We start from the raw sequence: 14,434 nt of genomic DNA on the forward strand, positions 1-14,434 counted from the left end.
TAAAATAATATATAACTAATAATAATATAACTAAAATATAACTCATGTAAGTAAATAAAATAAGTGCTCTGTTACAAGTCTAGAGATTAAGGAGTTCAGTGTGCAGGGGGGAGGAGCTGAACACGCAGCGTCAACCGGCGCCTGGACTCTGAGGTCTGTGGGATTGGGGCAGAGCAATCACAGAATCTGGTTGCACAACTAGCACAGTAGGTGGCGATATGCACAAAGAATGCAATTCGCCAAAAAACGAAGAAGAAGAAGAAGAAGAAGAAGAGGAAGAAGAAGGCGCCAAATTTTGTATCCTGCCTTCACGAACAGAGAGAGGGCAAAAAAGGGGAAATATAGTAATGAATCATGAATCTTAAAGGCAAAGGTGAGTAATATTTATTATCGCTATCAGTTAATATATCGATCGGAAACTTCGCATGATTCTCAAGTAACCGAATAACCGAGATGTTTACGTTATGATTTATCATATTTGAATGTTTACCATTATAGTCGAACATACGTTGCCTTAATGTTTACTGACGAGCTTCTGTGTCCGTCCATTTTAGCTGTATGTTTACTGTAGTTTTGTTACTAAATGTGTTTTTTCTGTTTCCTATGCAGCAACTGCGGAAGCAAACACCAACAGGTACATCAATAATAATTCACACACTGACTAAACATAATGAACTGCGCACTAATAAACAATGAGCTCGAAAAAATGACGAAAATGTTTAATGTTTATAGTCAAACGCGACGAATTTTCTCATTTTAATGTACATTTTATGTGACCGCAACATTTGTTTCTTTGTTTACATATGAAATGTAGTTTTGACATTTGTCTGACAGAAACATTAGCATTAAGTTCAATAAATGCTAATTTAAAGTTGCTAATAACAAGCCGAAATTTGTATTAATGTAAATTAACTGCACTCATAATCAAATATGAGTATTTCATGGAATATTATAATTGTGGGGGATGTGAACAAAGTTATGTATAACTATTGGAGTTATCAATCAATAAAAAAATCTATATATTACAATTATCTATGCAACTATTAAGACGTTATTTCCCCAAATGAGCATTATGTAAACAAATCTCAGAAGAAAAACACTTTACCCTCTTTAATTCATATTTATTTTACTTTGATTAATACAATAAACGTAAACTGTCATGTTATAGATTAGACCTAATTTTAAACTATCATCAAGTAACATCACCCCTATTAATAAAATATATATTTAATTCCATAATTCCAGCATTATGGATGTGACATTTGCAGTAAAAACTCTGATAAATTCATTTAGAAAGTATATGTTAACATTATATTGAAACTTTTGTTTATGTTTTCCAGAACAACTAACCACAGAGTTATGGGATGAGAAAAATATTCAATTTAATTCAATTCACCTTTATTTGTATAGCGCTTATACAATGTAGATTGTGTCAAAGCAGCTTCACATAAAAGGTCATAGTAAATAGGAACAGTGTAGTTCAGTTTGTAGTGTTTAAGTTCAGTTCAGTTCAGTTCAGTTCAGTGTGGTTTAATAATCACTACTGAGAGTCCAAATATTGAAGAGCAAATCCAACGATGCGCAGCTCTACAGATCCTGAACCATGCAAGCCAGTGGCGACAGCGGAGAGGGAAAAAAAACTTCACTAAAGGCGGAAGTGAAGAAAAAAAAAAAAACCTTGAGAGAAACCAGGCTCAGTAGGGCACGACCATTTTAATTTCTCCGCTGGCCAAACGTCTTGTGCAGAGCTGCAGTCTCAGTGGCGGAGGCTGGAAGCTGGCCTCAGCGAAGACTCGTCTGTCTCTGGAGCGTCACAGGAATCAGTCTCATGTTCTCCACTCTTCCATGACCATCGCAGTAGTTGTTCAGGATTCGGCCAGGTCCAGGATATGGAAACCTTGGGATCATCTCGTCGTTGGTCTTGGATCGAATCAGTGACTCTGCATAGTCTGAGGGCCTCGGGAAGAGTATCCCCAGGTGGAAATGGAGAATAAAGAAAATAATTAGCGTAGCTGATGTTCACAGTGTATATCAGCAAGATGCATAACCTGTGTGGAAGCCCCCTAAGTGGTGCACTAAGTGTATGCTTTACTGAACAGATAGGTCTTTAATCTAGTTTTGAATTGGGAGAGTGTGTCTGAGCCTCGGACGTTATCAGGAAGGCTATTCCAGAGTTTAGGAGCTATAAATGAGAAGGCTCGACCTCCTTTACTCGACTTTGCTATTCTAGGTACTACCAGAAGCCCTGAGTTTTGAGATCTTAAAGAGCGAGTTGGATTGTAGCGAGACAGAAGATTGGTTAGATACCAATAATATCAATGTGTAAACATGTTTTGTAGTTTAAATGATGAAAATAAACACGTTATGGATGAGTTTACAGTATACAACATAGATATTCTGTAAATTAAACTGTACAACCCATCAGAAATAATGATAATCAATCGGATAAGACTCGACTTCCCATTGAACAAAAAATATTGATTTTATTTTATTTGACTTTTTTGCATTTATGAGGGAAAAGTGTCATTATGGATGTGTCAGATGTGAAATTGCCACTTGTGTGACTTTGGTAAATCAAATATAATAGTTTGAAAACATTGACAGGGACATTTTTGAGTATGTTTACAGTACTGTAATATACACTTACACAAAACGGTTTCCATATTTTGGTGAAAATTAATTTTTTTCATGGCACGGTTGACATTTGCATGGAATTGCTCAAATTTAATATATAAATAATATATAATATATAGATAGCACTTGCGAATAATGTATTTTGCAGATCAGTATATGCAAATGACTGAAGACAATGTTTCACAAAATTACCTTTTACATAGATAAATCCATATGTGGGAGTAAATCAAAAATGTCACTTATTTTACTCATTGGCTTTTACACATAAAGCAGATTTGTTCTGCATTGAGACTTACATTTTCATATGCCCCTGCAGTGATGGAGACGCCATCAAGGTGTTTGTGCGGGTTCGACCATTGACTCAAGGCACTGGTTTAAGCACAGACGGAGATCACAGCCTGTGTTTGACCGTGAGCTCACCGCAGACTGTCAGATTACACTGCAAACCTGAGCCACGGACCTTTACGTACGACCATGTAGCTGACATGAACACCAGTCAGGTGAGGTTTTTAATAGTTTTTTTTTTATAGATTAACTCTTCGCAGGTAAAAAAATCAGCCAAGTGAACATCTTATCTCTGTTACTGACGTCTTTCAGGAGGAGGTTTTCTCCAGCGTGGCTAAAAACATTGTGGAGTCCTGCATGAATGGATACAACGGCACCATTTTTGCTTAGTGAGTTTATGTGTGGCTTCTGGCAGACATCTTGCAGCTCTGGTAATGCTACAGTGAGGGTAATCGTGCATTTGTTTTTCAGTGGACAAACAGGCTCTGGAAAGACCTTCACTATGCTGGGTAAGTGTTATTATCTTGTCAGTAGAAAAAAAAAGTTTTCACAGTGATGGCGATGGTGTTGAAGAACTTTTTTTAAACATTTGTTTGAGTATACATATTTAACATTTAGTTCTTAAAGTCCTAAATTCATTATATATTTTGGTGTAGTATCATACATAACTTTAAACATAATTTTAGTCTTAAATTTAAAAGGTCTCAAATTACTTACTGAAGATGTTGTAAAATGTGTTTGATATCAGTGGAAATGTTTGCTTTTAGTTCACCTCACCAATCCCACAACAAAGGAATCAGAGCATCCCCAAATATATAGTAATAACATTATTAACTGTGATATTCTAATAGTATCATAAGAAATTAAATAGTATTTTGTTCTTTAAAATAAAAAACAGTTTAATATACATGGAACTTAACATTTTTAAATGTAAGTGATTTCAATGTAGACTTTACGTTCCCAAGAAAACGGTGCACTTAATGCATATCACATACCAGGCCATTAAAGGGATAGTTTACTCAAGAATGAAAATTGTCATTATTTACTCATCCTACATTATTTCATACCTTTTTGATTATCTTTCATCTGATAAAAAACAGCCACTGTCTTGCTTCGTATTTATTTATTTTTGTTCCGACTATCAATGTAAATGGCTGCTCTTTTCCAACTTTCTTCAAAATATCTTATTTTGTGTCAAACAGAAGAAAGAAATTCCTTAATGTTAAGGCATTTTTTGGTGAATTATCCCTTAAAGTTTTCTCAAACATTTTGTGATATTTGGTGCTATCCGTGTGCATTATATTAGTGTGAATACATGCATAAACGTGTTTGTGAATGAATTGTGTGTGTGTGTAGGTCCTTCGGAGCTCGATAATTTTTCTGATGAGCTGCGTGGTGTGATTCCTCGAAGTTTTGAATACCTCTTCTTTCTCATCAATCGAGAGGTGGAACGGGTGAGATTAGTTAAATTGGCTATGCTAAGTTATTGAAATCGTATGCTGTTTCAATTATGTGTGCATAGTATAGTTAAACCACTTTATTCAGTTAATTAGATATGAGTTTGAGAGAAATTGTTAAAATACCAGTGTTATTTCACCAAATATGGATTTCCTAACTAGAAATTGAAACATTGAAATTGTGTTTAAAAATGAGTGTAAACATGTTTGAAAAGAAGACATCGTTTTGTTATTTTTGACAAACAGACTCTAAATTAAATGTTTTTATTATTAAAATTAGGATGAAATGTCATCAGTTTTTCACAGAAGAAAAAGTGATTTTTGAATTGTTTTTCCATTCATTCATGTATGTTTGGAAATACGATCTAAATGGCAAAAGTTTTATTTGAAATGTTACAAGAAATATTACACCTTTTGTAGTCATAAGTATTCAGTGTTTAATAGCTCCGTGACTGTTCTTGAATGGCCCAACCAGAGCCCTGAACTAAACCAGTTTGAGCATCTTTGGAGAGACCTAAAAATGGCTGTCCACCAACGTTTACCATCCAACCTGACACTGTATATAGACCACATAATAATATTATATATATTTTTTCCTTACATATTTCTGATTGATTTAGAAGTGACAATCTATTCTAAACGAGCTAGACTCGAATATTATGTACTGTAAATGAAAATGAGCATGATCTGTGGTTTATTTAATGAAATCGTTGTGTTCTTGCACTAAATTGAACACTAGACCATTTACAACAAGAATGATAACTATATTAGCATCTACACTCATACATAATAGTTATTTATAAGTGGGTAGCACGTTAATTTAATTAAATCGCAGCCTGCTTGATTTGACAGTTACACTAATATATTCTGCAGCTCTTTAATAAATCCTGAATTCTGATTGTTTCCTGTGCAGTCTGGTGGCATGAAGAGCTTCCTCTGCAAGTGCTCGTTCATAGAGATCTACAATGAGCAGATTTATGACCTCTTGGACAGTGTGTCCACCAGCCTGTTCCTGCGGGAGGACATCAAGAGAGGCGTCTTTGTCGAGGGATCGGTGGAGAAATATGCAGCGTCTGCAGCAGAGGCCTATCAGGTACTGCATGTATCAACCTAGCTGACACTATTCTTCTCTCATTTTGTACTAAATGTTTAGGATTAACAATAGCAGATTAATTTTGGTTCCATTTACCTTTTAAAAACAATATTATGAAATTCATTCATTGATTTTTCTTTCAGCTTAGTCTCTATTTCAGAGAATGAACCACTAACTATTCCAGCATATCTTTTACACAGCGGATGCCCTTCCAGCTGCAATCTAGTACAGGGAAACACCCATACACTCTCATTCATGCACACACACTCATTCACTACGGCCAATTTAGTTTTATTCAAATCCCCTATGCTACATGTGTTTGGACTGTGAGGGAAACCGGAGCACCTGGAGGAAACCCACACCAACACGGGGAGAACATGCAAACTCCACGCAGAAATGCCAGCTGGCCAAGCCGGGACTCGAACCACCAGCGACCTTCTTGCTGTGAGGAGACAGTGCTAACCACTGAGACACTGTGCCACCCCCTATTACGAAATGAAATGAATAAAAATAATAAAATTCTGATTTAGACATGTAATATGGTATCTAATTTGAAGTTAGCATCTTGAGCTAATGCACAAAATGGTGTAAAAAGCCAGCTGTTATTGGTTAAAGAGGTTGACAATAATTCAAACAACAATTAGTTACAATCAAATATTCCCTATCAGATTGAATAGATTAACACATTCATTATTTGTTGTATATCATTCCAGTTTAAGGAAAATCACATATAATTTAGAATCGGTTGTATGTAATAAATATATGCGTTAAAAGTGAAACTGAAACTAATATCCAGTTTTTTTTGTGGCCTCTGTGTTTGTAGGTGTTATCGATGGGATGGCGGAACAGGCGAGTGGCGTCCACCTCCATGAACCGTGAATCTTCTCGTTCACATGCGGTTTTCACCATGACACTGGAGTCGAAGGAGACCGGACAGGAAGTGGTGAACATCAGGACATCGCAGCTCAACCTTGTGGATCTTGCAGGATCTGAGAGACAGAGAGATACGCATACTGAAGGTTCACGACTCAAGGTGCTTCAGTTCAAAAGTTACCACTTAACCCTTGTGTGCTGTTTGGGATGTTTTCATTCACTCTGGGCTGATTTCGAGTCTTAATTTGGCCACAACCTTCTCTTTTTCAGCAAATGGAAGGATTTTTGGTGCTAAAAATCTTATTTTAACACATATTTTGGGAAAATGCTTTGAAAGTTAAAAAAAATACACTCTGGGCTAATTGACTACCCTTTCATTATGTTGGGGTCTGTTTTTGCCCTATTGACTTCCATTATAATGACATTTTTTTGATTGCACAGCCATGACACAATATTATCATGTATTCCTGATTGTTGCTGGTTTTTCGTTTTGGGAAGAGGTACAATTTGTAATTTGTGCTGTCAATCATCAGTTACAGTGCAAATAAAGCTTAGTTTCTGGGTTTTATATGGGGTGTAGAGTGCTTCAGAGACCGTTGCACACTTATGTTGATATAATTGAAGATTATATTGATATTATTGAAGAAATCAAAGTAAGCAGTTCAGCTTTTAGAACATCGTACACAAAGTTTGTTTATGCACACACACTATAATCTGCTGTTACCCCATAGAACTCCATATAAACCCAGAAACGTTTTTGCTCAGGCCTAAATGGTTAATCTAAATGATTAATGCTGCCAACTGATGATCAACAGTATAAAATGACAATTTTACCTCTTCTCAATAGGGAAAACAATCAAGAATGCATGGTATTATGGGGTGTCAAGGCTTTGCATACAAAAAATGTCATTATAATGGAAGTCAATGGGACAAAAATAGCCACTAACATAACGAAAGGACAGTCAATTTGAACAATACACGAGTAAAATTTACACATACATAAAAAAAAGTCTTAAATATGTTACTTTTCTGTATTAAAGCTGTAAAAACAAACCGTAACCTTTGATTTTTATGAACTTCAGGAGGCGAGCAGCATCAACCGCTCTCTGATGTGTCTCGGTCAGGTGATCATGGCCCTGATGGACATATCCAATGGGAAGAACCGTCATATTTGCTACAGAGACTCAAAGCTGACCTTCCTGCTCAGGGTGAGGAGGCTTTGTGAAAATGTTATCAGAATAGATGCCGATGGTTGAACTTTCTCTGACTGATTAATGTTCATCATATCAGGATTCTCTGGGCGGGAATGCTAAGACGTACATCATTGCTAACGTTCATCCAGGCTCCAAGTGCTTTGGAGAGACACTTTCCACCCTGCAGTTCGCTCAGAGAGCCAAACTCATCAAAAATAAGGTGATGTATAAACTCATCAAAACGGTATTCTCGAAGACATGTGAAAACTGATCTGTGTGTTGGTGGTTTGGCAGGCTATGGTGAATGAGGACACTCAGGGAAATGTCAGACAACTGCAAGCGGAAGTGAGAAAATTAAAAGAGCAGCTTGCTAATGCTCTTTCACAAGGGCGAATTGTAGAGCTCGCACCAACGGACGCACAGTCAGGTACAGACATGTTAAATTTCCAATATATTGCTCACAGAGAAGTGGTTTTAGCATTTAAAGAGCCCCTATTATACATGAAATAATGTCATATTTTGGTTGTAAGGGTCTCCAACAACAGTCTAATATGCATACAAGGTCAAAAAACATTTTCATGTTCTTATAATCTGCATTTATTTTTATCTAATTATCCCAGCGACTCCCATATGAATCGTTCAGCGATTAATTTATTCCCAAACCCCTCCTCAACGCGAAGCTAATCTGCGCTGATTGGACCGATGACAGCCTGCTGCGATTGGTCGACACTGACAGCCTTCAGCGCAAGACAGAGTGAAATGCCCAGCAGCCAATCAACAATATAAAAGTAGTCACAGTGCACACACGCTTTATAGTGTAAGGTGCGGATTTTGGCTGCCAGTGGGTGAATGTAAATACAGACGATGGATTTAAAAAAGACAGACGACTAACTATTTTATTGAGCAAAAACTCCAAGAACTGGCGAGGAGATCTCCTAGCCCGTCACAGTCTACCTGCTCTTTTCACACAGACACACACACACACATTACCCTCCTCCTCCTTAGAAGACACAACACCAGGGCCGGCGCGTCCATAGAGGCAACCTAGCTGGCCGCCTAGGCCGACAGAATAGAGAGGGCGGCGTCCGCGACAGCTCCCTCGCCACCCGCGTTCTCAGCAGTTATATCCGCCCCTAGGGCGGCAGAATAGAGAGGGCGACTTCCGTTACACCCCCCTCCGCACCCGCGTCCTCAGTTATATAGCGGGTTCGCGCGCAACTACTTGTGTTTCGTAGTCGCGTCATCACGAAACACCTAATGACTCGTTATCTAGATGACTCGGTTGAAGCACTATGAGTCGACTCTTTTATAGATGAATCAACAGTTTTAAACACTGTACACTTACAGATTTAAGCCTTAGCTGAATATTTCACTTCACTTAGAGCTGTGTTACACACTACATGGAAGGGCATTTTCAAAAACCCATAATATGGGCTCTTTAACATTTCTTCTTACTTCTAAGCAGTTAAAAAGTAATAATGTATTACTCAGTCACAGACAGTCTGTACTGGTATAGTGTCAGGAATTTAAAAATACAGTCAGGTCATTTATTATTATAATTTTACGTGTTTATATAATGTTTAAACTGATGTTTATGTTGCAGATCAATCTGAGCCTGAGGTTTCCTATAAGACGCAGTTCATTCAGGCTATGAACTTCTGGAAGAAAATACATGAGGAGAAGAAGGTGCTTTTTGTTTTTGTATTATTTAAATCGAAATTTGCCCTTGTGAATAAATTATGAGGCTTTAGAGTGCTCATGAATCTTTCTTTTCTGGTCTCCTGTCAAATGTAAAGAGACTTAGAATAAAATGTTTTTAGATCTGATCATTTGTGCCAAAGGTGTAGTAATGTTGTGGATGTTTTATATTCTAAACATGCAGGTTTACATTTGAAGCTCTTTAAGAAAGAAATCCATATAAATATGTAAGGAAATATAATCAAAGAAAAGTAACATACTTTGTTCACATAAAAAAACACTCATGTCATAATAAAGCTGACATCACTTACATTACTATAGCGAGCATTTCTATTTTATTTCTATGTGTGCTTGTTTTTTACATTATAAAAACATCATTTGAATGCAATAGAGAAAAGTTGGATCTTTTTTTAATTTATTTATTTTTTGACATTTTAAATGTTATGTTTTCTTACACTTGTAAGGTTTTATTTATGAAAGTATTATCAGAAATATTTTAAATAAAAACTATTAACAAATATGACACAATTTAAAACCCTTTCTTTACTTAAAGAGCATCTGTATTTAAGCCTAATAAATTATTATTATTATAATAGTAAGTAAATAAAATATTACCACCTTTATCTGAAACGTTGTCAAGATGGTGTGCATGTTCTTTAAATGTAACTTTGAAAAATACTTCGATTTTTAACGAGACAACTAATGTCAAAATCAAAAATCATCAAAAAAAAATGATCATTTTCAAAGCGAATTGACACTGGTGTTGTAGAATAAATGGTGGGTTAACCTAGTCCAAGAGCAAAGATAATATAAGCCTCCTAAATATGTATTTTTTGTGAAAAAGATATTTAAAAATAACATAAAACTACAACCGAAGCCTCAATTTTTGCTCAATGAAATTGTCATGTCGTCGTCGTCGTAGTAGTAGTAATATTAGTAAAAACACAGCTACAATGAAAGCCACAGTGAGCACACACACACAACTGCATTCTGGTGGATTTTTTTTTTTTTTAAATGTCTGAATTTGACCTTGTTAAGGTGAACCCACCCAAGATGAAACTTTTCCTTTTTTTTATTCACTGTTTCAGAACAAGTCAAACAATCTACATGTAAATGTTTCCTTTAAATAAGACTGGCGTTAATCACAGTTTCCTCCTGCTGCTGTCCTGCTTACAGGCTCTCCAGCAGAAAGTGTCTCAGCTGGAAGCTGCTTGGGCCCAGAAAGAGAAATTCATCCAGTCGAACCGCATGATCCTGAAGTTCAGAGATGATCACATCGCACAGCTGAAGAAAGAGCTTCAGACAGGCCAGAGATCAGTGGAGCCAGAAGAGCAGAACAAACAGCTGCAGGAGGAGATACGTCTGCTTCGAGATCAGGTATATGTGAACATTTGCAAGGTCAAGTTAGCAAGTACATATGGTATTAGTCATGTAATTAGTTATGTTATATTAACGTAATAAATATAATGTTATGTTTATTAATTTTTATATGTTCATATTATTCAGAGTAGTATGTTTTACATGTATTAAGAATTAGAGCTGTGTCAAATGCATTTGAGAAATCCGATCTGCATGGATTCTGATATTTTTATAATTTTTTATAATGGATTGATTCCATGCTTGTATTTCAACAGCAGATGGCGCTCTTGGCTAGTTTCAAAAGCAGGTGTTGCTAAGGTTATCGTTGTATTTGTAAGGAACTGAATACAAGGAATGGCTGTTTGTAAAACATACAACACCATCTACTGTTCAAAGCTCATGATGGATTTAGGAGAGAATAGTTCAATTTCAAATAGATTTTTTTCTTTCCTTATTAAATTTAGACAAATGTCTTCCATTTAAACAGTTTAGTTTGTACATGGTAATACAATTATAAAATAATAATGAATACAGTCCTTTAAATGTGCGCTAGTAGCTCCTGAAGCTTTTCTTTTGGCAAGTTAGTAGATATAATCGTTAGGCCTAAATAAGAATTGCAAGTTTACCACTAATTTGGTAAGTTGCACATCTGTTATTTCCAAAAGTACTTTATTTTAAAGCCTTTAATGCATGGAAGTTTGTTGTTGACCTATTTATATATCCCTAGTATTTATCTTCTCTTTTTATCAGGTGGAGCACAACCCACGGATGATGCGCTACGCTGCTGAGAACTGCGGCCTGCGGGAGGAGATTCGAGCCCTGCGAGCTCTGGATTCTGTCAAATCTGCCATGGAGAGCAAGGCCCAGTCCTTAACTGCGCTGGAGAAAACCTTCCTGCAGTTGCTGGAGGCTCAGAAAACAGAGGAGAGCAACGGAGGTGAAGAAAACAAATCTCTTTTTGGACAGTTGGACATGATTTTTATATGTTGAGTTGGCAAAGTTAAAGGGACAGTTCATTTTTATAATTAATTTTTTTTTTTTCTTGTACTTTGCTTTACTAAACAGGATGTCCGCCGGGGTTATAAAAAGTATTAAAAGTTGATAAATCAATTATGAGAAAATGAAGGCCCTTAAAAGGTATTAAAAAGTTTTAATTGTGTTTTTACAAGGTCTAAAATTTTGTTCAAGTGCTGTCCAAAGATTTTGACTCCAAAAAAGCATAAATATATTTAATTTCCTCCTAATATTAACAACGGCGTGCTCGATCCACAAGATTGGTTTGGGCTGTGCCACATCTGGCCATGCTCCTCCTTTTAGTTGATGCCGTGTAATTTGCGACAAACGCAGGAAGGTGATGTGACGCTCTCCACATGGAGGCAAACCATAGAGCGAATCAGACAGCAAAATGGGAAAATTTTAATTTGCATACAACCACGTAATGTATTATTTCAAGGTTTGTTTCTTCCGAGCTTATCTGAGTTTTGTTGCACGGCTCTGCTCCATTGATTTAGTTAACTACAACTGTTTAATAAGAACTGTTTATTAAGTTCAAGCTTTGATACTGATAAGGACTTGAAGTGGCGATGAGGTCTTAAAATATTCTGAGAAGGTCGTTAAAGTCTTAAAAAGGTATTGAAATTACCTTTAGGATTCCTGCATATACCCTGGAAAAAATCGCATGAGATCCGCCAATAGTAAACCACAACCATCAAGTCTATTCATTGTGGACAAAATCAAATCCTGCCCACCATTTGTACTTAATCCAGAAGCCATCGCACTCAGATTCAATTAAACATGACCGTAGAGAAGAAAAGATTATTGCAACTTCTGTCTGATTCCAAATATATATATATATATATATATATATATATATATATATATATATATATATATATATATATATATATATATATATATATATATATATATATATATATATATATATATATATATTCAAAAGTGGTTTACAAAGTCAACGCAGAAAATTGTAATGCTGTTTTAACTGTGTTAGAGACATGCTAACAACATTCTAAATCGTGTTAAAGCTTGCTAAAAATGAGCAAGCAACCTGCTAATCCATGCTACGTACCAAAACTAGCAGCACATGTAAAATGCGCCATGGTTGACATCAATTGCATTATCCAAGACCTGTTTAAAATCTAGGTCACAGCACATTTCAGATGTGTGATTAATTTAGAAAATGCAACACATTTGTTGTAAAATGTATGTTTCTGTCTTGTTTATTAGCTCCATCCACCTACTCCACACCTGTCACAATGGAGACGTTGTCCTCCGTTTCGATGGAGCGGATGAAAGTTCAGCTTCTGCAGAAACAGTCGGAGCTCACAGCGACAATTCAGGCTTTTGAGGAGTTCAAGGAGGTCACCAAGTAAGACACGCAACTTTATCAAACACGTGACCTAGATTAAGATCATTCTAATAAGTAAATAAATCCTTTACTCTTCAGAAAACAGGTGGCCGAGCTGGAATCTGAGAAGCGCTATTTCGAGAAGTCCAACAAACATCTGGAGAAGATTCTAGAGGCCACGAAAGCCCACAGCAAACAGGAAGTGTCTCAACTCAACAAGATTCACGCTGAGACCATAAAGGTAGAGAGATCTTGTTTAAAGTCTTTTTTTAGCATGAGTTCAGAATTAATATTTCTATTTTGCTGTTGTCGTTTCTCAGATTTTAACTACACCAACTAAAGGCTACAACCTGCGTAACCGGCTGGTGCCGCTGTCCAGCCCGGAGCATCTGAATGGACAGTCTGAGGAGACGGATGTGGACGACATCCAGAATGAACAGCCACCTCCAGAGATGAATGAGCTCGCCTGTGAAGCACTCACTGAAGAGCTCAAGCAAATGCAGGTGAATGGGACATATGCAAATTTTCTGTGCTTGCATAGTTATTAATATAAATATTAAGAATGCATGTTTTGTTTGATTGCTTTAGTAATTATCAGTGTCTAAACACAATGTACTTTCTAATGTTGTGAAATATAGTTATCTCTTGTTTAAATTAACAAACACTTAATCTGCTTTTATAATCAATTTCTGGCTCTAATCTTGACAAAACCATGGAAAGGCCTAAGACTCAAGTTTTTATATTTGCCCTCTGTTATTTAGTGTAATAGGTGTATTGTGTGATTTATATATGCGTTTTGATTTGTATCTACACACAACAAGAAGCAATACAGTGCTTTTTTTGTGTATGGCACCTAAATTATTGCAGAATAATTTAAATTTGAAGCACAACTCAAGTATGGCTTAGATTTTTCTAGAAGTTTTACCCCCTGGTTTCACAGAAAAGCTTTAAAGGAATAGTTTATTCCATAAACATGTAAATTCTGTTATTATTTAAGCTCCTTTTACTTGTTCCAAACCTGTTTGATTTTCTTTCTTCAGTTTAACAAAAGAAGATATTTTGAAGAATGTTTGAAACATTGACTTCCATTAGTTTTTTCCTTCTATGGAAGCGTTCTTCATAATATCTTCATTTGTGTTCAACAGAAGAAAGAAGCACTTAAAGGGTTAATGCCATGTGAATTAGAATAAATAGTGAAGAATATTTTTAGATAGCCTAGCCCTTTAAGACTAGTTGTAGCCTAAAAACTGAATGTTTGTGTCATATCTGAAAATAATAATGAGATATCATGTCAGTACCATGGTTTGTCAAGATGCACACGAGTGATGTGTTTTTCTAAGACCTTTTTATAAAAGCTGCTTAACTAACTTAAATTTGTTAATGGCTTAAGCTAAGTTCAGTTTGTGAAACCAGGCTAGAACTGCAATCGGTCCATAAAAGTTAGGCCCAATAGGGCCCGAGCCCAACAAGTACA

The 14,434-nt window shown here is 36.1% G+C and overlaps 1 protein-coding gene across 1 annotated transcript in view; it reads left to right on the top strand.

The window, feature by feature from the left end:
* Positions 1-275: 275 nt before the first annotated feature.
* Positions 276-14,434, top strand: part of kif15 (kinesin family member 15) — a 29,564-nt gene continuing 15,405 nt past the window's right edge. The window contains exons 1-17 of the mRNA XM_056452346.1: positions 276-373; positions 610-634; positions 2,951-3,134; positions 3,232-3,308; positions 3,391-3,428; positions 4,276-4,373; positions 5,290-5,469; positions 6,293-6,502; positions 7,425-7,550; positions 7,633-7,755; positions 7,830-7,962; positions 9,139-9,221; positions 10,410-10,610; positions 11,343-11,529; positions 12,840-12,981; positions 13,060-13,201; positions 13,281-13,463. Of these exons, the coding sequence (XP_056308321.1) occupies positions 355-373; positions 610-634; positions 2,951-3,134; positions 3,232-3,308; positions 3,391-3,428; positions 4,276-4,373; positions 5,290-5,469; positions 6,293-6,502; positions 7,425-7,550; positions 7,633-7,755; positions 7,830-7,962; positions 9,139-9,221; positions 10,410-10,610; positions 11,343-11,529; positions 12,840-12,981; positions 13,060-13,201; positions 13,281-13,463 (2,151 nt within the window). The 5' untranslated portion in view covers positions 276-354. The remainder of the gene's footprint in view (positions 374-609; positions 635-2,950; positions 3,135-3,231; positions 3,309-3,390; positions 3,429-4,275; positions 4,374-5,289; positions 5,470-6,292; positions 6,503-7,424; positions 7,551-7,632; positions 7,756-7,829; positions 7,963-9,138; positions 9,222-10,409; positions 10,611-11,342; positions 11,530-12,839; positions 12,982-13,059; positions 13,202-13,280; positions 13,464-14,434) is intronic.

This window comes from Danio aesculapii, chromosome 25 (assembly GCF_903798145.1).
Source record: "Danio aesculapii chromosome 25, fDanAes4.1, whole genome shotgun sequence".
In the NCBI taxonomy this organism is placed as follows: Eukaryota; Metazoa; Chordata; class Actinopteri; order Cypriniformes; family Danionidae; genus Danio; species Danio aesculapii.